The sequence below is a fragment of the Centroberyx gerrardi genome, chromosome 5, assembly GCF_048128805.1.
Source record: "Centroberyx gerrardi isolate f3 chromosome 5, fCenGer3.hap1.cur.20231027, whole genome shotgun sequence".
Taxonomy (NCBI): Eukaryota; Metazoa; Chordata; class Actinopteri; order Beryciformes; family Berycidae; genus Centroberyx; species Centroberyx gerrardi.
This window is the reverse complement of record NC_136001.1, coordinates 4,014,771-4,041,040: the sequence shown is the minus strand read 5'-3', so window position 1 is coordinate 4,041,040 and position 26,270 is coordinate 4,014,771. Positions and strand designations below refer to the sequence as shown.

General features: G+C 40.6%; 1 protein-coding gene across 1 annotated transcript in view; it reads left to right on the top strand.

Annotated features, from left to right (window-relative positions):
* Positions 1–26,270, top strand: part of pik3c2b (phosphatidylinositol-4-phosphate 3-kinase, catalytic subunit type 2 beta) — a 48,522-nt gene that overhangs the window by 10,023 nt on the left and 12,229 nt on the right. Inside the window, exons 6-17 of the mRNA XM_071914814.1 lie at positions 326–405; positions 1,330–1,393; positions 1,530–1,676; positions 2,265–2,298; positions 4,067–4,262; positions 7,689–7,811; positions 11,483–11,650; positions 14,131–14,242; positions 17,123–17,265; positions 22,253–22,441; positions 22,840–22,933; positions 23,935–24,029. Of these exons, the coding sequence (XP_071770915.1) occupies positions 326–405; positions 1,330–1,393; positions 1,530–1,676; positions 2,265–2,298; positions 4,067–4,262; positions 7,689–7,811; positions 11,483–11,650; positions 14,131–14,242; positions 17,123–17,265; positions 22,253–22,441; positions 22,840–22,933; positions 23,935–24,029 (1,445 nt within the window). The remainder of the gene's footprint in view (positions 1–325; positions 406–1,329; positions 1,394–1,529; positions 1,677–2,264; positions 2,299–4,066; positions 4,263–7,688; positions 7,812–11,482; positions 11,651–14,130; positions 14,243–17,122; positions 17,266–22,252; positions 22,442–22,839; positions 22,934–23,934; positions 24,030–26,270) is intronic.

Genomic DNA, 26,270 nt, shown 5'->3' with positions numbered 1-26,270 from the left:
CAGAACCTACAATTACAACACTAGGATATGAAATGTGGAAATGCATGAATGAGAAAAATAACAGCAGTAGAACATCCTGAGGCAAAGAATGACATGAATGAGAAATATGTACAATATGTAAGGTCAAGTGGGCATCCCATGGGGTCTCTCTCTCTTTTTCTCTGTCTCACTCACACACATACATACGCACACACTCATACTGGGTCATAACCGTTAAGCATAAAACAATCCCTCACTTTGATATCCGTTGATGGGGAAAAGACAGGATGGATGCCAAGATGTTTCCTTTTGATTGATTGATTTTCAATTTCCCTCTGATTGACAGGAGGAAGACGATGAGACTGCCTCCACTATGAACCACAGCATCCTGCTGCAGGAGCGCCCAATCAAACAGACCGTCACCAGGTGAAAGAGGGGCAGAGCCAGTGCCTCATTTGAGATGTGACTTTCAAAGGAAACCCTCATCAAGTCTCTCATTGACTACGTTTACATGGACAGCAATAATCTGACTATTGGCCTTATTCTAAATAAGACAATACTCCGATTAAGCTGTTTATATGGGTTGCTTATAGAACTATTACATTCCTATTCCCGTTTACATGCTGCGGAGCAAAGTCCGATTAACAGGACAAAGGAGAAGGACAGTTTCAGCCTTTATTGAAAACTTCATGATATCCATTTCCTTCAAAGTCCTGAGCATGGTGACAGTTTCAGCCTCACCCCAAAAATGTTGGGACTTCTTTTTTCTGCTGTCACTCAGTCATCTTTTCCCTCAGGAAGCAAGTTTACGACCGCTGGAAGGCAGTGTGGCAAAAAGCCATAAATCCTCCGATAGAGAGTCATGGTTGTATTAATATACAACTAATACTAATACTAATAATATTAGTATACATGTCTAAAATGCCCTTCAATAATGTGACTAAAATCAGAATACTCCACATGTCTTAATGTGATTCTGCTTACTTGGACTATGACCTTATTCAGGTTAAGGTAACTGGAAAATGTTGTTTACATGGCAATTTCTTATTCAGACTATTGTCTTAATTGGGTTCATATTGGATTATTGCTGTCCATGTAAACGTAGTCAGTGTTTTTACAGAAACTGATTATGACCAAAGCTTGATTGCATGTCCTTCATTCTCACTACACTGAATAGACTCATGCTTTCCTCTTTCTGTTTTGGTTGAGGGTGACAAAATGTTGGTCAAAAAGTCATGAGTCACATTTCTGATTTTTATTATCGTTTGTGTTATCTACAGCCCACCTTCTTTTTGAACTTTTATTTTTGTTCTTTAACCTTTTCATCATTCTGAATGTGTGTTTGAACAGGGAAGCACTGACACTACTCCTAGACACCTTTCACAATGAAGCTGAGTCCTTCCTGCTGTCAGAGGTAACACACACACACACACACACAAACGCACATTTAATTTTATATTCCATTCAACATACATTTTCAGGAGATCCACATTGCGGCTCTAAATGAAGCCATTTTCCACCTTCTGCTTCTCTCATGCTCCTCTCAAAAGGCGGAAATGCCGTTGCATGTGGAACGCCTCGTGCAATCGGTGAAGGCGCTGTGCAGCTCGTTAGCGGCCGTGGAGACACCTGACGTGACCGCTGCCCTCAACCAGCTCCCAGCATGCCCCTGCCGCCTACAGCCCAAGGTCCAAAAGGTGAAGAAGCCATCAATGTCCTGAAAATACCAGAAACGTTTCTTAATTTTCCCAAGGACAGCTATGCATTTTTGACATTTGGTGTTTTGACATGTTTTTGTCAATCCTAAAGTCTTTCTTTGCTCTGTGGGTGAGGATCAGTTGACTGTTGTGTAGGAATGGGACGAAATGCTTATCTCACGATAAGATTCAATATGCGATATGGGGTTCATGATTCAATACAACACGATACAATGTAATAAATAAAAGTTTGACAGCAAAGTCTGACTGTGCAGAATTATGTTTATTTCTGAGATACAAATCTTTTTAGCAATGGTATTGGCTTGCTAGAATGTAAACAACAATTTAAAAATGTCATTACAAAGTGCAAATAATCTAATGTGAATGGCAAGCTTGTGAAATTGTGATGATCAAGCGCCTCATTTGTGATTACTACAGCAGAATAACATGGAGCTAATATCGCAATTCATTTTTCTGCCCCACGATTCGTGTTGTCACATTTTGTACTACGATATATTGAATTTCGATATATCCTCCCATCCCTACCTTTACCTTCTTTCATGGTTACTTCTCTGTTTTTCCTCCCAGGATGCATCAGTACTTGCTGTCAGAGAAAACAGAGGTATGTACTGACTCCACACAACTCAAATTTTATAAAAGGTAGAACCGCACTACAAGATTTCTTCAGCTTGTTGCTATCCCGGCCAAATGTTCAACTCTAATTCACCGCTCCAATTGAGCCTTAGAGACAAAGCCTCATTGGGCTTTTTTTCCCAGCTTTTCATTAGTATAAGAATGGATACAGGAGAGAAAAGTAGAGGAGTAGAGATAGAGATCAAAAAGAAAAATCAAAAAGATCAGAAATATTTAGAGGTATGTCAATACTAGTGCAAAAGGTCAAGGTCGACTAGTCCGAACGATTAGTCAAGTAGTCGGTCTGAAGAAAGGCCTATATTTAAATTAAGCTACAGCTTATTCAGAATAGGTTAACAGAAAAAAACATCTTATTCAGATTAGGTTAACAGATCAAAACAGCTTATTCAGAACAACAGCTTGTTTAATATTCATGGTTGACTTGTGTTATTTTTCCCTTTACAAGCAACAGCATACAAACTAGATACTCTGTACACACACTTTATGCATGTTAAATCAAAGTCAAGTTGACAAGTGCCTTTCAGCAGTGTATCTCTCTCACACACAGCAGTCAAGTCATAAACACACAAGTCTAAACATGAGGAAGTGTGTCGAGGGTGTGTATTAACTGAGTCAGCTGTAGTGTGTAGGGTGGACTGTTAGGTTTACATTCCGCTGGCTGAGGCAGGACTGGTCATGGGGTCAATGTGTGAACAAGTAGCTGATGCTGGCGTCAGTAACATGAACTATTCATAGTGTTTGGTTCATCACAAAATGTAACAGAAGCATTCAGATGAAGAACCCAGAGGTGGGGACTCGAGTCACATGACTTGGACTTGAGTCACAATTTGAATGCATGAAGAGAAGACTTGAGACTTGACTTGACTTGGGTTCTGGTGACTTGGGACTCGACCTTGACTTGTACTTTGATGACTTGAAAAGGTTTCTAAAGTCTTGACTTTAGATCTTGACTGATGAATTTAAATTCTGTTTTCTGAATTTGTATGGAATGATTTAATTTATTGAAGTTGAAACTGGTTATAGAAATCAAACTTATGATGCTCTTACCAAGTTTTTATCCTATTAAAACCATATTGCATTGAAAAGTCCTAGATATTTAGTTTTCTTTAAGATATTAAATTGATACTGGACTCTTGATTTGTTCTGACTTGACTTGCTGTTCTACATTTAGACCTGAGACTTGACATTAATGACATGGACTTGACTTGCTAATCTACATTTAGACTTGGGACTTGACTTGAGAGTTGTGCCTCAAGACTTGAGACTTGAGAAAAAGTTTAGGAGCAAAGCGCGTGGTTCCCTCCTAAACTTCTTATCTCATGTAAAATAAAGGAACTTTTTCTAGAGACTTGGTGTGCGGCAAGAGTCAATACTTGCAACAGTGGTTTTTCCTGCATGTATTTTGAAGAGTGGCAATTGTAAGGTGCAAAAATGGAGGAGGAGATTATTGAAATGGATCTCTCCAATCGATTTGCTAAACCAAAACACATCAATGTCACCTCTAATTGCGCACGGTTCGCCCAGAGCAAGGTTATTGATTCAATGGCACAACAGGCAGAGAAAGAAAATAAGAAAGAGAATAATTAGAAATAAGAGTGTCAGAGGATGAGATTCCTCACTGTCTGTGTGGAGAAGATTTCCCACCAGCGACCATACACCAGAATTGGGGTAAAAACCTGATGAATGCATCCACAAAGTTGACTAAAACAGTCAATGTGATCTAACGTATTTTACAGAGAAAGTGGTGGAGAAGTTGACGGCGGCCATCTTGGATCTGGTGGAGCTGTACTGTAGCACGTTCAACGCCAACTTCCACACCACGCCGCAGAACCACCGCTGCACGGCGCCCATTCAGGAGGCCGGCCTCGTCACCAACGTGCTGTCGTTCAGCGTGTACGCCGCGCACCGCATCCCCATCACCTGGGCTGCCAGGTACCACGAAACAAACGCACACATACACACTAGGGTTGGATCGATATATCTGGTAAATGCTGCCCTTTTATTAAGAATGGGATCGGGTCCAGTCACTGTGGTCCTCCCATATGATGGATATGATGCAGTGTGATTGATTGCATATTTATTGTATAATTGATCAATACTACACTGGTTGTCTATGGGAAGCCCTTAAAGCTGCTGCCGGCAGAAATGAACAAGAAAACGTCCGCCATCCACAGTCACATCCACAGCTTCACACACATGACTGCAGGCTGTATGCACACACACACACACACACACACACACACACACACACACACACACACACACATTCGCACATATTTTAAACGTACACTGCAAAAAATGGCCCTCTTAACAAGTCATTCAGTCTCATATTCATCCTTAAAATCTGAATTTTTTTTTTTTTGTTTTGTTTTTTTTAGTAAATCAAGTGAGAAACTCCAGGGTGGGGTGAGATTATTCCACTTGTTTCCAATGCAGTTTCACATGTTTCCGGAATTTTCTAGAGTCAGTATCTTGGAATGAGATGGATCTTTCCAGTAGGATGGCGGAAGAAAATTACACTTGATTCAAGAAATAGATAGATAGATAAATAGAGAAACAAGTTGATGTACATTAGAAACAAGAGAAATGATCTCAAGTAAACATCAATAATAGATTAAATGACTTCTTGAGATTCAAGATTTTTTGCAGTGTATGGAGTCAAGACATGCATACACTATTTTACACACTTACACACATATATACAGTATGGCTCAATATGTACTTAATCTTTATCTATGCCAACGTTCCCAAATATGTCCTGAATATTTTTGAGGTCTCACACACACACACACACACACACACACACACACACACACACACACTGGGGCAGGTCCAGTGCCAGCTGTTGCGGCTGGAAATCCTGGCTCTAATCCCCGAGGATTACATCTGCGGGTGGAGAACCCTGAGAACCGGCTACACCTCCCCTTCTCCTTCCCATCATCCCCTTCTCCTCCCATCATCCCCATTTCCTCCTCCTCGATCTCCCTATTTTTCTCGTCCTGCTTCCTGTTTCCGCTGCTCTTTTTTTATCCCCCTATCCATTTATAGCCATTTTCCTTGCCTCCTTATGCAATATATATTTCTCTCCTTCCTCCCCTCCTCTTCTTCCTCTCCATGTTCTCTTCTTCCTCTTCCTCCTCTCACCTTTCTCGCCTTTCTTTCTGTTACACCTGCTTGATCCCATGTTGGCCAAAGTTGACTTCACATGCAGTATTGTTTAGAGATGTTACAGACGTTTGTGACAAGAAATATCGCAATGTTAAAATCAGAGGTTAACAAGCTAATTTAACGATTTTCACTGAAACAAATGTTAGTTATGATAGTTAGTCTGGCTATATACAAATGTGTAATAAAGGTGCATGTGTATACAAGTGTTTTCTCACTGTTGACTGACGCAAAACTGCATTGTTCCGCTATATTGGGAAAGTTGGAGGTTATTATTGTGCCCTAACTCAGAAACTCAGGTGGCAAAATTTTCTCAGACTTTCTGACTTCATCGTCCGACTTTGCATGGCATTCATGTGCAATTTAGAAATGTCCAAGTAGGAAATTAAATTTTTCAGAAATATCAGATAATAAGATTAGCAGATTAAAACATTTTAGTAAGAATAGGTTAACAGAAAAACAACAGTGCAGTAGGTTAGGCCTAATAAACCAGAATGCATTTAGCACTCCACCTCTAAACAATAGCTGCTGTGCCTATGAAGTTGACAAATAGCAGCATATCATTATGTCATTCATGTATGGATATCAATACGGCCTAATTTGCCGATCTGGCTACAAGTACTTGGGAGCTGGATGGATATAACAGATACTATCAGTGCACCATAAATGTTGATCTTAAAACAAATGGAGTTCAATGAAGCCTGTGTCTGAATGGAAGACACAGGACCCCCCCCCCCCCCCCCCAACTGCAGCATGAATGCTTCCACCCCTCACACACGCACATACACACACACTCCTCGATCAACCCCCTCCACCCCCCCTCTGCCAGAACGTGATTGGCTTCTGACAAAAGGCTCCCTGCCTGGGAACTGGGCTTGACCTTTGACCTCCCGGAGGAGGCGGGACCCGGGGCTGGCTGCTCGCTAGGCACCTGGCTACCAGTGTGGCACGCCATCTGTGTGTGTGTCTGTGTGTGTGTGTGTGTGAGAGAGAGAGATGATTTCCCAAAGCTAATATGTCCTGCGATGTGTCTGTAACATTGGTTTCAAACACTCATTCTCAGTAGCTGTAAACACTGATTCAACTAATGGATGTGATGTTTTATTCAGCGCTTGGCCGGCCACAGTCACAAATTGCTAGTAGCCTGAACACTTTGCTGAAAGGGCCCCGGAAGCGCTATAAAACAAAACGCGCCCAGTTTGTGAATACTTTTCCTTCGACTCGACCCTTTTTCCCCCAGAGGGAATCCAACTCTGCGAGCTGTCACTAGCTGCCTCTAGACCCTGTCTGCTCCGTTCCTTTCAGAAGACTTTTTTTCATTCCATCCCTTTTTTTAATACCTTCTCTCCTGGGAAAAGGGGACTTTTCGTTCCCTCCCTGCTCCCGCTCTCGCTTTAATAACGCAGGGAGGATAAAAAATGGGCCAGGAGGTTGAGACGTAGAGAGACTGGAAGATCGGAGGAGGGAGATGAAAAAAGTGCTTTGAGAGAAGGGCAGGGAGTGAAGGAGAGGGGGAAATGAGAGGGATTGAATGTGGCTTAGAAAGAAGGGAAAAGGTGGATGGGAGGGAGAGCTAGCAGATGAGGAGAAACTGCTGACCCACATACCATCACGTTTTTTTTTTTATCCATATCAAACACATACACTCTGATATGCAAGCACAACAGCATGCCATGCTAACTGAACACACACATGCACGGTTGTATGTGCTTTTTCTTATTCAGTGGATTTCTAAAAATACCACACTATTGCAAATGCATGCAATGTATCATAGGTGAATAGGGAGGAAAAAATTCTTTCATCCTGTCGGTATGAAATTTTATATGCTCAATATGGGCGCAAATAGAAACACTTTTTGTATTATGACTTTTATTTATTTTGTTATTAACATAGTAAAATTAGCTCATATTTCAGAAAAATAAGCGAATTTGTATGTTAAAACACTTTTTCCCAGTGGATTAAGTCAAAGTGCATTTACCGGTTTCATTCTGATGAATAACTAAATAGTTGGGATGTGTGTGGGGAAAAAAAAAAAAAAAATGTATGAATTATTTACAAAATAGATCTTACCTCAATCAAAGCTGCTGTGATGAAATATTCAGCATCATTTGACGTAACTTTGATTTCTCGGACATTTTTAACATTTTGCTCCAAGAATGCGACTGATGGATCTGTGCTTCCTCTTACCGGCAGCTACGAGGGCTTCTTCCTGTCCTGCTCTCTGACTCACGGAGGGGCAGAGCTCTGCGCCCCCCAGCACACCAGCAAGCAGTCGGTCAGCAAATACCTCTTCCACCTGGTCGTCTGGGATCAAAGGTACGCACCCCGACTGCTCTTACTGGGCTGAACTGATCTTACTGGGATGACATCAGAGCATGATCGGTGGTCAGTGTGTTTTATTAGACACCAATGTTGCGTTCCCCGGTGATTCCCTTTCTTTGGAAATATAATAATAATGAGATGAAACTCAGGTCGTTGCTGTAGCAAATAGTAATAGGACACAGCAAAGAAAAATAGAATATACACTGCCCGTCAAAAGTTTGTACACACCATATTTTTCTTTATTTTTACTATTTTCCACATAGTAGAATAATAGTAAAGACATCAAAACTATGAATTAACACAAATGGAATTATGCAGTGACCAAAAAAAAGTGTTAAACAAATCAAAACTATCTTATATTTTAGATTATTTAAAGTAGCCGCCCTTTGCCTTGATGGAAAGACAAAGGCTTTGGAAAGAAATTCATACATAGGATCAACTTCACTATTTATATTTGTCTAAGAAACAAATTTCAAGCATTTAAGAAGCCTTTAGATCAAAATGGCTTTAAGAGAATGAAAAACATAGAACATTCAGTCATGTCTGTCCAAACTTTTGACTGGCAGTGTAAAAAACATGAAAGAGTTTATGTAAATGTATTATTATTTAACATTAGTTAATTGTTTTTTTGTTAACTATCAAATTAACACATATTTCTTTCAACAGTCTTTTAAAAGTTTAATTGGGATTAGTAAATGCTATAAATAATGTTAAGTGAACATTTGTAATGAAAACACTTTATCATTTATATATTGTATCATACCTGATAAGAGATAACAATGGCGTTTTGATAATGTTAGCTATTGAGATGAACAACGATTAACAACATGACGGTGTTTGTCTGTTCCCCAAGCCTATTTTTCTTGCGGGATTGGCTGTTTTTTGTTATTGCAAGTTTCTGTATAGATTGAGAAAAACAGAGACTTTGCACAAGTACATTGCGATAGAAAGGGCCACATTATCTATTCATCATTGTCTATACAATATCTTGCAATGACTAATCTCTGTTGTAATGGTGTGGTAGTACGTTGTGCATAACCACTCATACCCAGAGCCTAACCAGTGTGTGTGTGTGTGTGTGTGTGTGCATGTGCACAAAACCTTGTGCATGTAAGCTATTTGTCATGTTGCCGCTGACAATTTCCTCCCGCCCCCAATGTCCTGTACTTGACGCTTTGTCCCAGGGGTTATATTTGGTCAGCTATTGTTGTAATATTCTTTTCTAATATTTTTAGTCGGTGATCCTTGACATTTGAGCAGATAGCTGAATTAATTGTTTCTGTTGATGTAAATGAATTACACTCATTGGTCGGGGTCGAGGGGGAAAACAGAAAAGCCTTGACCCGTGCTCGACCATCGCATGTTTACAGCCGGGAGCGTTTTTCACCTAAAATTGATGATCCCACGCACACAGAGCGATCATCCATCCTCTTTCCTTATTCTTTCTTTCTTCTTTCCACCTGTGCACAGTGCTGCTCTCAGCTGTTAGCATTGCATCCATGTCCTCAAAGTAACTGTCATATGAATTGAATATCATCTCTCTATCACTGCTTAGGCCACGCACAGTTTTTACTCCTGGCTTCATTCGCAGGAGATAGTGACAGTAAAACCAAAGTGTTGGACATATTAGTCAGTGTCAGTGAGCAGGATAATAAGACCACAGACCATCAACAATTATGTTTGCTTAGAGGCTATATTTAGTTAGCCTGATGCCACTGTCTCATTGCATGCTCTGAAGTGCTAGGAAGGAAGAGATGTTTTGTTGTGGTCTCTCCCTCATCTGGTGATGCTGTTGAAAACAAATAGCCCATAGGTCCTATGTGTGGGACAGTCTATCTTCAGTTTAATATGTATATGGAAGAGTTATTTGACTTTGTTCATCAGGCTACATACACCATTTTTGTTTTTCAGAATCAGCATGTTGACAGCGATTCTGTTGGTAATCTGTGATCAAATAAGCTTAACAGGAGGGGCAAGCTTCCTTTTGAAATGCAAATGCTCTGGACAAATAACCACAGAGCAGACACTTTTAACTAGGGGGGAGTTCAACAGAAACTTTTACTCGTTGCTAGCATGTAGCGGTAGCAGAAAGGATTTAAAATTTTATTTCCAATCTTGATTTTCCTTAGTGATATTGTTCATCCATAAAAGCAGGACGTGCAGCATTGAGTTTTGGGATAGTAGTGAGCAGTAAGATAGATCAGTAAGATACAGTAAGATACATTCTCTGTGTTGTGAGAGGACTGAGAGTGAGACTAACTTCTACTTCTCCTAACCATTGCTCTCAAACCTCTCCCTCCTTATACCTTGCTGTCTCTAACCTGCTTTCCTTCTGTCCATCCTCCCTTTCTTCCCTCTGTCCATCTTCCACTAGAGATGTAGCGATTCAATGATGTCACTATTAACCATGCTTTAAAATGGCGTAAGCATTTTAGAGGCTATGGTGTCTCCGTCTGCGACTCTCTGCTCTTGAAACAGTGATTCCACAAGAGTGAATCACTGTTTACATGTTTGTGTGGACGCTACATCAGCTAACAGGGAGGAGACAACATCCCAGCTTTTCATCCACCAAAAAGTGTCTTAAATCAGTAGTGCGGGAGTATTTTGGATTCCTCAAAAATGGCCAGGGGTTGTTGAAGACAGATATTCAATTCAATGGGTCAAACACATCTAACACATTTTTGGCAAATGAAAATATAAGGATGAAAAAAAGAATAATAGCTCATAATAACTAACATTACTGCCAAGATACACTTAGCAAAGCCTGCTCTGCTAACATTACATCCTCAACAAATGATTAAGTCCACTTACAGCACAGAAGTCCAACAAACAATATGCAAAACCTAAATCAAACAATCTGATGTTGTAAAGTGACATGACTTACCTTATGTGGAAACCAGGGAAGTTGAAATGAATCTTCTACCAGCTAGCCAAACACTTCTACAAGGAATTTGACTTGTAGAGAAATGTGAAATATAGCATCAGCAGGAGCATCAGCTGCTCTATAAAGGTTTCTACCACAGCCATTTCAGACATGGCAGTTCAACAAGGACCTAATAAAAATCCAACAGTCTCTTAGCAATAATAGGTGTCTGCACTTACTTAGCCACATCAGCACATGGAGATGCCGGCCCTTCTGGCAAGAATAACAGAAGGTTCTTGGCTGTTCCAAGGTCTAGATTAAAAACAGAAGTTTCTTATTGGCTGTTCCAAAGTCTGAATTAAATCAAGAAGAGATCAGTTCTTTGCCATCAGGGCTGCTAGACTTTGGAACAACCTGCCTGAAGAGTTCCTTCTGCTATATCTTCATCTTTTAAATAATTTCTTAAAACTCACTTTTATAGGCTTAGGTGATGATTTTTATTTTGGATTTATAGTTTTATAAATTTACTCTTAGATGTTCTTGTCTTGCTTTTCTATTTCTTACCTTTATTTCATTGCGTTTGCTGTCAATTCTGTCTGTTTTGCTTTTTTCTTTTACTCCTTTGTAAAGCATGTTGTAAAAGTATTTTGAAAAGTGTTGTAGCAGTAAAGACTATTGTTACAATATTACCTCTCTTCTTTCATTCTACCCGTCTGCCTTCCCGTGCTCCATCCCTATCCAACTCCTCCTCACCTGTCCATTTTCTCTATCCGTCCCCCCTCCTCTCTCTCTCTCTCTCCAGGATTTGTTTTCCAGTCCAGATCAACCAGTTGCCCCGGGAGTCCCAGTTGACGGTGACGCTGTATGCCAGCGCTCTGCCGCCCCCAGGGGGAGCGGAGGAGAAGGGGAAGCAGCGGCGCAGCATTGAGGCGCTGGGCTGGGTGACCATGCCTCTCTTCAACTTCAGACAGTGAGTCAAACAGTGGCGTGGAGGCCGGGTGCAGTCGCAGAAAATCAAAATGACATGTCAAGGCCGCGATTTACCACATCGAGGACACAAAACAGACCTCGTTCCCTCATTTTGATTGGCTTTAGTCCACAAAGATACGTACTGTTCCCTCATTTTGACTAATTTGTATCTCTGTTTTTGTCGTTTGATTTAATTTATTGAATTTAATTAGCCTGATATTTTGTTCAGTAAAGATTTATTTGTTTGATAAGGTATAATGGATGGAGATTTTTTTAATGAAGTTTTACTTAAGGTAAAAAACTTCAAGTTCATGCAAAACACTATTGACCCTCCAGATTTGCCGTTTTGACCTTCAGACAGTGAGCCACTGGTTGTTAACAGAAGAGCAAAAGGCTAATGCTAATTTGGAGTTGTTGAGTGCAATCTTTTCTCATTGTAACTTCAAGTGACACTAGAGGCTTTTCAAACAGTAGCATAATGTTAAAACTGTCCTCAGCTTGAGCCTGTGAGTCATCAGACGAGTTTGGAAAGCTCCCAGTGCAAAGCTAACACTGTACACATTCAGTGGTGAATCAACATTGTCTACGATATTGCCAAATCTACCATGTGTTTCTCCTACCTTTTATATAATGAGTCACACACCAGAGCTATGGTAAAAATCCTGTTAAGCCTACGCTTTGACTCTTGTTAAACTGACAACACTGTTCATGCTGTTGAGTTCCGAAGAACTCTCTGGAAGCAAACTTGCTTGCGAAGCAACTTTTGACAGATAACACTGCTGACTAGCCTGAAATATTTATGATGGCACCATCTTTTTCCATATTTTTTCCACCCAAAAAAATGGATGCTGCCAGACATTGCATTAATAGAATAGGTAGGTAGGGCTATTCAGGCGGAGGGGAGAGAGGGTCCATGGCGAGAGGGTACATGATGAAGCAAATGTCACAAGGTCCATTATCGGACACAACTTTGCTAGCTCTGACCAAATTTCAAGCTTTACAATAATTCCAGCAATTTTCTAAGCGCAACCCTAAACTAACCCCTGATTAACAATGTCAAAGTACTTCTAAGTACTTCTGTCTGTTTTTTGTGTGGCGGATGATTTTCCGATCTAGTGCATAGACCCTCCGAGTCGAAGCCCTAGGTCCATTAGTGGAAACTGTTTCGCTAGTTCGGGCAAGATTTCAACCTTTCCATTTAGTCCATAATTATTCTCAGTATAACCACAAACAAACTAATGCATCCACTGCATAATGTTATGATTTTGCCCTTTTCCAAGCATCACCTTCCCTTTCTAACACAATAATTTCTTGACAGGAGGGAGATCTGGGCAAGAACCTTGACAATGATACAAGGCTTAGCAGCCTAGAAAATATGTAACATAATAAGTAACCATCGCAAGTTTCTTGTTAGATGTGCCTTTCCAATTTTGGCAAACACAGATCAAATTTGTATTGTTACAAAAATTGGCATGGTTAAAATTAGGGGTCGTCGCTCAAATTTCGTGGAAAAAGGAAAGACAGCAACATTTCTGATAATGGATGTCTAGCTGCTAGCTGTCCAATAATAAACATATTTATGTTAAAGAGTAATTAAACCCCAAACCCAAATCTGTGGTGAAGCCTGACACCTAATGGTGAAAAGTAGGGTACTGAACTGGCCTTCTCCTATTGGCTGGTCTTTGTGCCAGGTGATGTCACCACCTGTTGTACTCTATAGAAGGTGACATCACAGGGCACAGAGACCAGCCAATAGCAGATGACTAGTTCAGTACCCTACTTTTCACCATTAGGTGTCAGGCTTCACCACAGATTTAGGTGGGGTTTAGTTACTTTTTAAATGAATGCGAAACCAAGCAGTAGCTAGCTGGCTAACCATTCCATTTAAAGTGAATGCATTGTACCGACATTTTGCTTACCAAATCTGCCAAGCATATCTGTTGACAAACACTAATTTGAGTTGTTTTCCCTAAGTCTGCTAGCTAGCTTTGTTTAGCTTTTTCTGCAATGGAAATGCATACAGTATCGCTCCTGGCTGATTGATAATAGATAATGTATTTTAGTTAGATAAGAACAGATAAAGTCAGATGTGCCCAATGATGATGCTGTCTTGGCCAAGTAAAGGATATTAAATGTCCACTTCATAGAGATTTAATTATTAAATCGACTACTAAACCTGCCTGCCAACTTCTTACAGAGCAACAAAATGCTATCTTGCCAACACAGACATATACAACAATGTACAAAAATGCAATAAAATGTTTGTATTGTATATTGAATATCAGTTTCTTTGTGTTTTGCGGTTCTTGCTCTCCCCGCCATTATTCAGACGAGTTGACAGCCAAGCATTTATGAGCTTATTTCCTACACAGTAGCTCACATCCTTTGGAAGACATCAGCAGGATGCGTGTGTTGACTGTGCGTAAGAGTGTGCGCGTGTGTGTGTATTTGTTTATGAAGCGCCATCCTGTGTTTCGGCAGTGTCCTGACGTGTGGCAGGAAGCTGCTGGGCCTGTGGCCTTCGACCCCGGGAAGTGGAAACGCCCGGTCCAGCTCGCCCAACTTCAGCCAGCCTGACAGCGTCATCCTGCAGGTGAGAGACACACACCCACACACACACACACAAACCCCACCAACTTACACTTACTGTCGCTTAGTGTTAGAGCGGCCTAGAGTTTAGAGAAGCAGATTTGTGACTGGAGGGTCGTCGGTTCGAATCCCTGGACCGGCTGGGGAAATGTGAACGACTAACACTCTCCCCTCCCTCAATAACTGCTGCTGAGGTGGCCTTGAGCAAGGCACTGAACCCCCAACTGCTCCAGTGCAGCTGCTCAGTCTCCACCAGTAGAAGACTGTATCGCAATATTCACGAAATATCGCAATATACGATATTATCAATTATCAGCCCATCGCGATATATGATATTATCGAGTATCGGCCCATCGCGATATATGATATTATCGAGTATCAGCCCATCGCGATATATGATATTATCGCGTATCGGCCCATCGCGATATACATGATATTATCGAGTATCGGCCCATCGCGATATATGATATTATCAATTATCAGCCCATCGCGATATACATGATATTATCGAGTATTGGCCCATCGCGATATATGATATTATCGAGTATCGGCCCATCACGATATATGATATTATCGCATATCGGCCCATCGCGATATATGATATTATCGAGTATCGTGACTCGTAACATGTGGAACTGTATGAATGAGAGGCAGGGCAACTGAAATGTGTGGAGGGCAATGCTGGAAAAGAGCACGGAGCTCAGTCTACTAACATGAAATAGTCACTTCTAGGGATGCCACGATCGGCCAGCAATCGGAATCGGCCGATATTCAGTATAAATATGAGATCAGAGAATTCCGATAATGCTTTATAGTCGCCGATTGCAAAAACCGATCGATGACGCAAAACACGTGAGCCATTTCTCTTCTTGAACTTCTTAAATTCATATTTCTTTAGGCTACATGTTAATTAAAAACACAAATCTTCATGGACAACCAGTAACGTCACAGTCCGTCACGCCCGCTACTTCCCCTCATTTAATTCTCTGCTTATTTAATGCATCAATTCATCGCATGCCATGTGCGTTTGTTTACATAATGGTCTGCACTCTGCACCGCTGTCCGCGTCGAACTGGATGACGGTCGAGACCCTAACAGCGGAGAGGCAACTGAAAAGTCTCATTTCTCTCTCTCTTAAGAACATAGAAAACAAAAACAAAGACTGAAACGGATATATATCTTCGGAGGGTGTCTCCATTTATTTAACTCGACTCAACAACACAGGCAAGTGGCAACAGTCTGAGCCTTGTGCTTCATTATCTCACTAAATCATGTTGCGCTACCTAGAACGCACATGGTTTTGTTTACATAATGAGCAAGTAAATAATGAGGTAGAAAAAAAGAAAATGTGGATACTTTTTAACCAGGACTCAATTTGATGGATGAAATGTATGTAAAATGGAAACTGACCTATAATACTGCTATACCAGCTGCTATAACAAAACAAAAAAACTATCTATGGCCGATCGGTATCGGCAGATATGGCTCATAGATGATTGGCGATCGGCGATCGGCATCAAAGAACGTTATCGGGGCATCCCTAGTCACTTCCTCTTTCTTTATCCTCCCTTCCATTTGCCTTTTCTTTTTTCCAACGTTCCTTCCTCTCCTTTGACTGGACTAGGGAAGACTCAGTGATATTTCAACAGTCAGGCTTGGAGTAACAGATCGAGTTTTGTACGTCTGGTTTATCTGCAGGCAATAGTCATAACTCTGCAAAAAGTTCCGAGCTGGATATTTTGTGTTATGCATAAGGAAAGGGCGTTCATGCTGTAGGAAACCTGTCATGCAAACAGAGACGGAGGCACAAATACACGCACACACACACACACGCGCGCTGCAGAGGGAACTTGTAAGTAGGTCAGATGGATCTCGCCAGAACTTACCCTCCATATTCCACACACACACACACACACACTCTCTTCTAGCTCTCTGGTATTGTACTGTATTGTAGTGAGGGCTGTAGTGCCAGTCTAGTGTGCCACTGCCAACTGCCACTGGGTCTTTGTCTTAGTGCACTGGCCTGAGTCTGATTTGTGTGTGTGTATGTGTGTGTGTGTGTCTGTTTGCCTCATTACCAACAGAATTTCAAGCTCTGCTTTGCACTGAGGGAAAGGAAACACACACACACACACACACACCTAGGATGGGATACATCTGGGAAGCTGTCCTTCACATCTGTCCCTCATTAACCCATATATAACCTCTTACACACACACACACACTCATACACACACACACGCTTTCCCCGCTGTCTGCTATCTGGCTGCTCTGCATTTATTCTTCCCATTCCCCTCTCTTCTCAGCAGTTTGCCATGAAATGTTATTTCTCCTCCTGCTCTGCATCTGGATTTTCATTCCCTGTCTCTTCTGCATGGAAGCATGATATACATCTCAATACACCATATGAACATCGTGTGTGTGATCTATAACACTGTTGCCGTTTTTGAATGTGTTTTGCATTTGTGACTCATTCTAGAGGGATGTTTTGGCACATTTTGAACACATTATCTGGTAGTTACTACTAGGGTTAAACCGATAAATTGTTGAGTTTTATTGTCCCATGATGCTCTAAATGCAGTTTCAGAAGCTTCTCCACCATGACAAGAATAAAAATTCTGGGGGAAACCCACGAATACTTGTAATTGTTTGGCAAAAAAATTAGAGATATTGAATATCAGCACAAAATGCAGCTTCAGTCCAACAACAGACCCATATGGGGCGAACCCTAGTTATTACATCATCAATCTCTACAATCTGACTCTGTCCAGTCTTGCTTACTATGTATCTCGTTGTGTTTACTGCCCCCCCTCCCCCCCAACCCTTTCCTCTCCCCCCCAACCCTTTCCTCTCCCCCCAACCCTTTCCTCCCCAATACTGTCAGGTGGATTTCCCCACCTCGTCGTTCGAGGTGCGTTTCAGCACCCCGGCCCCGGCCGAATTCTGCCCCCAGTACGACTTCTCCAGACTGGACACCATCAGCCAGATCCAGCTCCAGGACGTCCTGCACAAGAAGTCCCTCTTCTGGTCAGAAACCAACACACACTCACAGCACAATACATGGATAGTCACACAAACATGCTGTCGCTGTCAGGTGACTCCAAGATGTCACCTTGATGTTGGCTCAAAATAATTCTAATTTGGACGAGACAGGACGGAGGGTCTTACTTTCGTTTTCTGCTTCTCTGATTTCCACGTTTTCCTCTCCAAAATAAAAGTCTCAAAAAATACATTACAACTTTAAATTGCTGCCCTCTTCTTTGCCTTGTAATATTTAGTCATTTCAAAGTTTACTTTTAAAAACAGCGAAGACAAGGGAAAAATAACAAATAGCAAAACTCCAATCCTGCTGGAACTTTCCTTAAAGAGTTAAGTGTTTGATGACCGATAAAACTTGAAAATCACCAACGCTGGAGTTACAAGGTTTTCACCTGACCGTGACATGACCACACATATACGCACACATATGGGAACATACACACAGGCACATGCGCGCACATACACACACACACACACACACTGCACTGTATGGTTTGACCTTCCTCTGCTCCATCCTGTTTTTGTCTTCAGTCTCCACAACTCACTCTCTCTCTCTCTCTCTCTCTCTCTCTCTGTCTCTCTCTCTCTCTGTAGAGGGAATACTTCCATCCAGAGAGAGTCAAATTTTCGACCATTTCTCCTTAAAACTGATTAATTAGAAGGGTGTGTGTGTGCGTGTGTGTGTGTGTGTGTGTGTGTGTGTATCCATTGCAGTTGGGTCAGGCTTTAGTCTGCATAGCGGTGTTATTTAGGAGAATGGATGTTTTCTAAGGCCCTCGACTCACAACATTAGTTTTTGTTAGTGTGGTACTAACGGAGCACATAAGCCCTGTCTTATTTTACATATTTTACAATCTATGTAACAGACACACACACACACACACACACACTCACACACACCAGTCATATGGTTGCACTGCCAAATACTTGACATTAATAGGTCAAGGCAGGTCTTTTCCTAGGAGCAGGAGTAACATTTTCAATATTGGGTAAGGGATATCAGGAATAACACTTAAAGGGATAGCCAACTAAAATATGCAATTGCTCATCAAAACATGTTTTCTTTTTTAGTCATTTTTGGGTGTAAAAAACAACATGAAATTGCGAGAATCAGAAGCCATTTCTACACTGAGAAAAACAGTTGATTTCTCTGTTTTGCTGGGGCGGGATTAAAAACGACTTTAAAGACCTTGAATATCGATACAAAATATTGACTAGCTAGCTTCAGTCCAAAACTTGAAATCTGGCCTTTGAAATCCCATATCAGCTGAAGCCTAGTGTCTACTATAGGTGAGAGTGAGTGCCAATAGAAAGATGAGAGTCTGTTAGACAGGTGGGGGGTTGCCGGTCAGGCTGGCAGCTGCTGGCCAAACCCTACTCCATCCCCCTCCACTCCTCTTTTGTTCTCCGCTGGTGTGTGTGTGTGTGTGTGTGCGTGTGCGTGTGTGTTTGTGTTACTGTCTTTTTGGTAGATGAGAAGGCCATTTGATAAGGTCACTGAATGAGTGGCTGATTTCCTAAAGGGTGTTTCCTGGACTGTAGCTGGGTTTCCATACAAATGTGTAAATTATGATTGGAAAGGTTGAATGGCAATGGTAAAAATTCAATAAAAATCCCTCAATATCGCAATAACGTTTTGACACTTAGAGGTAACAGAGGTAGAACGATTGATTGCGATATTTGATAAAGAAATTGTGATAAACAGCGATGGAAACACATTGGTGGAACAAATAAAGATGTAGATGTGGTTTAAACTCATTACGCAATAGTTTCATATTAGCTTTGAACTTTCTTTTCTTTTTTTTGAGCTTTGTTAATGTTCGTCTTTTAAAATATAAATCTCCGTCCACCACCTCCAGAAATGTCATACGTGTTGTTTCTGTGTAAGTGTCCATCATGGTTGTATGACCATTATAGTTGGTACATTAGAATATGGCCAAGTGCATTTCTTTGTTTTGGTCTTCAGATGAAAGCATGAAATATGACCATTAGCCCATCCAATAGTAATTATAATTCAATAATAATTCAATTCTTGATATTTTTTTTTCCATTTTTCTTGCAGATATAGTTTTTTGAAATTCCAAAGTTCCTTTTAAAGTGTGTTTGACAGTTGGAAGGAAACAGCTGGCTGAAAGAGTCGGAGCTCCATCACTCTCTGGCCTTGTCACGTCACTCTGCAGTGTGTTTTCACCAGAGATAAACACACGCAGTGTTTATCTTGGAGCGGAGTGTGTGTTTGTGTGTTAATACCCAAACAGGATTCTGTCTATCAGTCTTCACAGTGTATAGCTTTGAAAGAGGGAAGGAAGGCCGGCGTGTGTGTGTGTGTGTGTGTGTGTGTGTGTGTGTGTGTGTTTGCTTGCTTGTGTTTGGGTGTTTATGTTGATTCAGCATTTGCCTTTTCAGATAAGACTGCACATCAGAGCTGAATCTGTGTGTGTGTGTGTGTGTGTGTGTGTGTGTCTTAGACTTTAGATCTCTCTGTTTCCTTGGGAAGAGGCTTTAGAGTTTCCTTTGCAGACCGACATGTTTGACAGTTTGACAGTATTGAACTAGATTAGGGTTTTTCTCAGATAGAAGCCTGTCATCACTGCCACACAAAGACTATAAATTAGCTTTTTTTGTTAAATTTAAGCTGTGTGGTCACATGTTTCCCAGTTTGAACCTAAGGCTTTTGCTCTCTCGTCTCTTTGGTTTCCTTTGGTATAAAGCAACACAGACCAGCCTGCTTGGTAAACATGAGCGTGCTGTGTGCAGTTTATTGACATCACCATACAGGATTTCTGGGTATTGAAGTCCTCAAAATTCAAAGTGAACCTCTCATTGCAATTTGGGGCCGTCAACATGCAGAATTACCTAGTGTAGCTTTAATTCCTCACAATAATAATACTATGCTCCTCTGTTGCTCCCAGTAGGAAAATTATCTAAATTGAAGGCCATAAAAGTATTAAAAAGTCTTGATTACTTAATGAGAGGATTTATTTTCCATTAAGGCTGATTTTGCTGCAGCTATAAAATTAGATAGTGGTATTGATTTGTTATATTCAGTGATATTGAGTTGAGGCAGAGTTGGGATGTAAGACAAATGTGATGTGAATGGGACCGGCAGCAGTGTTGGTTTTATTTCCTAATGCTGTATTACATTACTGGACTTCCAGTTGGTGAAAGGAAGTTTGACCCAGATGCTTGTCCACTCCATTAATACAGGACAGGGTTAATACAATATGACAAACATGTTGGACATTATGTCCCTTAACCTTACATTTCCTGGTGTCATTTTTCTTATACTGCTCATCTATAGTTTCAGAACTTGCATTAGCTTTGACCAATCAGAAGTAGTTTGATTTTACCAGCTGTTTCATTTTGGTTAAATTGGTCTTAAATCCAATTCCAGGTTGCATTAAAAAGATCTTAAAAGTCTTAAATTTGGCTTTGTGAAACCTGCAGAAGAACACAAAAAATCTTGAATAATAACTCATCAACCTGAGAAGTTGCTTGACACATTACCTAGGAGAGTGTGTGTGTGTGTGTGTGTGTGTGGGGGTTGCTCTTGGCTTGACTGATAGGTAGCTCCCATCCATGTGGTTTCTCCATGTTGTTTGCGCTGTGATTTAATGGGACTTGAGCTAAACGGGCTTCTCTTCAATCTGTTTTCAAGGCCGCTAAATATTTTGGTGTCATTGCTCAGGAAGGAAGTTAGGCCGGGGATTTCATCCAATGGCAACAACCGCGTCCAACTGTGTCAGCCAATCACAACAGTCGCTCAGTAGCTGCCAATCTTAACAGAGACGATTTGCCCTGTAGTGTATCTGCTGCAGTAGTTGGAGATACAGGTGTGTGTGTGTGTGTTGTGTTAGTTATATTTTTGTGAAAACTGCAAATACCATATTATTCATAAGGCTTGACCTCACTGTTCCTTTCCTGCGTTAACTGTAGTTTTTCAACCTCGCTGTTATTATTTTTCGTCTCCCCTCCACCCCACCTCTTCAGCTTTTATCTAGCTTTTTATTGGCCTGGTTTTATTAGATAGAGGCTGGCCAAGGAACTCGACTGTTGAAGTTGAAAACAAAGTAAGTGTTGACATGATTTTGGCCGGGGTTTATCTACAGCCAGACATGGAAGAGGGTGTGTTTATACTACAACCTTAATACAGTGTAGTTAATTTTCTCTCTCTCTCGGTCTCTCCGTCTTCTTTCTTATAACAGAAATTCAGGTTTTCAGGTTGAGACTTCTCTTTCTTACTTATTTGTTTGCACATTTTTTTCCATAGTTTATGATGCATTGACTGTACCCAGCAAACATTTTGACGTTGAATAGGTGTTGACACGACATCCTTCACCAATGTTGAAAACCCGTGTAAATATAGCACCAAAATGAAAATTGAGATGACGTCCGTAGTCGTCCATAGCTGCCACCTGCATTGTTTTGTGAAATCGGGACAATCAATATCTTTCTGATATTTCATCTAAGCATTTTCCAAAGCTTTCAAAGCTCACAAGTTTTTACTATGCCATAATATCATGCAGTAAAAATCGCCATCCCTCAAATGCTTGCTGGGTAATGTTATCTGCTATCCAGAAATATAATGTAATGGCATATACAGAGTCAAACAGAGTGTGAATATGAAAATACAGACCACACAGCACTATCCCCATAAAATGAGTTAAGGGAGTGATTAATGGAGGAGACCCCATCGAAACAACCCCTTCAAGCACCCCCTTAATTTTGGACTGCTTAATATAAAATTCAGGGAGACAAGAACTTTCCATTAATAACTCATTAATAACCCTGTAAATCATGCACAACAGGTATAAAACAAATCCCTTAATTACTAGTGTCTCATGAATCAAATCCATGACACTAACCCTTACTTTTTTTAAAGCCATGTTATTTTTAATGGATAATGAATGTTTATGTAATGGAGAAGTTAAGGACATTTCAGGGGTTTGGTGATATCTCCCGTGTCTCTCCTCAGGCTGACGATGGAGGATAAGCGCCTGCTGTGGGAGAAGAGGGCTTTCTGCCAGGCGGAGAGCGGCGCGCTGCCCTTGGTGCTCGCCAGCGCCCCCCGCTGGGAGTGGGCCTGCCTGCCCGACGTCTACGCCCTGCTGCGCCAGTGGGCCTGCCTGGGCCACCTGGACGCCCTGGGACTCCTCCACGCCTCGTACGTTAGTGGTGGATAGAGTACTAGAACGTCCCACTCAAGCAGAAGTACTGTTACTTCGCTGATAATACTGAAGTAGAAGTACTGGTGTAAAAGTCTACTTCAGTAAAAGTAAAAAGTGTCTGATTTAAAATGTTCCTTTTTTTAGAAAAGGACAGAGTCAGTTTACGTTGATCCAGTTTCTGTTGCTGATGGAGAGACACAAAATCTTTGTAATGTCCTCTGTAATGGATGGGATTTAAATATACATATATATTTAAATACTTCAATAAAAACATACTTAAGTAAAAGAAGAAAAAAAACATATAACATACTTAAAAAGCTACTCGGTTATGTTAATGATGATTGGGGATAGTCTTTTGAAGTGTTTTGTGTGTGTGTGTGTGTGTGTTTTCCAGGTTCCCAGACCAGGAGTTGAGGAGGACTGCAGTTCAGTGGATGGACTCCATCTCAGACCCAGAACTGCTGGACTTCCTGCCGCAGCTGGTCCAGGTAACAGCAAATACCAAGCCAACTTCGCTCGAGTCCCAAGTCAGTCTCAAGTCTTGAGGCGCAAGTCTCAAGTCAAGTCCCAAGTCTAAATGTAGATTACCAAATCAAGTCCAAGTCAAGTTATTAATGTCAAGTCTCAAGTCTAAATGTAGAACAGCAAGTTAAGTCAGAACAAATCAAGAGTCCAGTATCAATTTAATACCTTAAAGAAAACTAAATATCTAGGACTTTTCAATGCAATATGGTTTTAATAGGATAAAAACTTGGTAAGAGCATCATGAGTTTGATTTCTATAATCAGTTTCAACTTCAGTAAATTCAATCATTCCATACAAATTCAGAAAACAGAATTTAAATTCAGTCGTCTGCTGGAACAAATCTCATCACTTTCAATCTGAGTCATTTACACAAACACAAGATCTCAAGTCAAGACTTTAGAAACATAAAAGTACAAGTCAAGTCAAGTCTCAAGTCTTCTCTTCATGCATCAAGTCAAGTCTCAAACAATTAAAATTGTGACTCAAGTCGGACTCAAGTCCAAGTCATGTGATTCAAGTCCCCACCTCTGACTATAACACGCCATCTAGTTTCAGTGGCACGTCTGTATCTACTGTGCTTTATTGGCATGAGTGATCAAAGTATTTCAAATAACCAACATGTCTGACAGCAATCCCTATGAGAAAAGATAAGATGAGACTAAGATATTAGTAACACTTTACTTGAATGGATGCTCATAAGGCATTATAAGCACATTGAGTGTTATGAAATGATATGTAATTGAATACGATTTTCTGTTTGTCTCATGATTACATTGTAAAAAAAAAAGAAAAAGTTGATCTCTGCTTCTAATGGTCCTCTAATCTGCTTGTAATGCAACACAATGCATCTCATGTTAAGAGTTGCCAGAATATCTTAGATCTTGGGTGGAGTTGAGTGCAAAGTGTTCGGTTGCCAGTTTTGTTTGACCTTTTTGCTCTCTCTCTCTTTCTCTCTCTCTCTCAGGCTCTGAAGTATGAGTGCTACCTTGACAGCTCATTGGTTCGCTTCCTGCTACGGAGAGCCATAGGGGACATTCGCATCGCACACTACCTCTTCTGGTGAGACACACTCTACTTTCCTCCTGTCAAATACATAACGCTACGCGGAAACAAGAGCAGCAAATAAGTTAGATGAAATAGAAGGCCGGGTCATTCAGTGTTCTCTGCAAAATTCTGTATTCTTACAATGTGAAAATGGTACTTAAAAAGTTCAAAAGTCTGAAAATGTAAATTTCAAATATAAATTTAAGCCCTTAAAAGCATTACAATGTCTTCAATACAGTAAATAGGGGTCCTTTTTTCCCATTTTCATTTTGATTCAAATAAAACATTAGATGGTAGTATTGACAGGTTCTTTACATTCAGTCATATTTAGTCAAGCAGAGTTGGAAAGTAAGACAAATGAAATAAGACAAATGCCATGAATTGTGTCGTTTTCATCAAAAGATGTGAATGGAATTAGCAGTAGTGGTGGTTGAAATTGGTCTTAATTCACTCAATTCATTCAAGTACCATTTAAAAAGTGTTAAAAAGTCTTAAATTTGGCATTGTGAAACCTGCAGATATGCTGGCTGATCAGTATGCATAATGACAGTGAAATATTGGATACCAGTCAGTCGTCCTCTGTGCGTTTCTAACTGCTGCTGTGAGGCTTTTTCTCTTCGCCACCTGCTGATGGGATTTGGAACTGCGCCATTTTACCCATTTTCAGCTACACTTCAAATAACAGTGTGTAACCTAGCGTTGAGCTCGTTACTCAATAAAACAATATATGACCTGTTACTTATTTCAAAACGAATAATATTACAAGTAATATTACTAATATTACTCCCTGGGAGCAGTGATTCATTACACTATTCATTACTTTTTCACTACATTGCCACAATTGGTTGCATCCTATTCTTCTATTTCTATTTCTATTCTGCTCTGTTATATTATATTCCAATTCTGTTCTATCCTATCTTTGTCTTTTCTATTGTGTTATTCTGTTATGTTCTATTCTATTCTCTTCTGTTCTACTCTGTTCTGTTCTAGTCTATTCTGTTGTACTATTTTCTATTCTATTCTATCGATAGCACTCCATTACATCCCATCATAGGCATGTTGGTCAGTAAACAGCAGGTGTTGCTGTAAAACAACAGCAGATGGTATTTAAAAGACAGACAGACGATGATAACAGTTTACAGCATGATGGGCCACCATGCTATGACATCACTAGCCTCACTTTGGTCCGTTCATGCCGGCTAGCCGTGACTCTGTACGTTTGGTTAAACTCTTTCCTTTGGTCTCCATTGGTGAAGTCTAAAGGTAAACAGCATCCACATTTCAAAAATATGAATGTTATGTTTACTGAACACCAGCGGTTTGTTTGGAATAAATATAAGACAGTAGAAGAAATATGAGAAGCCACAGTCTACATTGAGTGTCTTTATTATTACAGTATGTTGGGCCACTTTAAAACACCAAAGCAATGACCGCTTATCAAAATGTCGCCAAAATCAATAAAAACGACAATCTCGCAGGTTTTCACTTTAATATCTCAGAACGACTTATTTTATGAAAGACGCATTCATTTTAATACCGTTAATTATTAAACATGTGTACAGCAACCTTTATTTTGGCCCGGTCTGGCTCAGTCTGGCCTGGTTGTGGAGGGAGGCTGGCACAGCTGTAGTCCAGATGGCTTGGTCTGGTTCTAAAGACGGAGGAGATGCTGGCTGTGAACCAGACTAGCTGCAGCATGGCTAGACCCCAGTCACAACTACAGTAACCGTATATTAACTTAAATATGACAGCAAAAACTAGCTATAATGTTCTATGGGAGTATTATAGTGATGTCATAGGAGATAAAAAAGAATTCCATAAAGTACAATATAATATGACACACAATCACTGATACATGTAATTGATTTAGTGTTTAGATAATTTCAGCTTGTTAGCTAGCTAACCATAGTATCTGGTCAGCTAACCATCACTGTCATGTTGTAAAAACATCTGATCAGCACACTAGCTAACGTATCTAGTAGAAGCCAGCAGTAGTAGGGGCTAGTGGTGCATGTTAACAACATTGCATTGCTGAATTAGCTTGCTGGCTAGTTAGCTAGCTAACAGTTTGTTCAGGTTAACTGAGCTGACTCTTCTCAAGCTACAACTCAGAGTGTTTTGGAGTAGAGACTAGAGCTAAAGACAAGACAGTTTACTGTGTCACAGTAACCTACATTTGGAAACAAATCCACCTTATCACACTATTCACTTTTACTGAGACCGTTACTGAATGGATCTACAGCCACACCACAACAA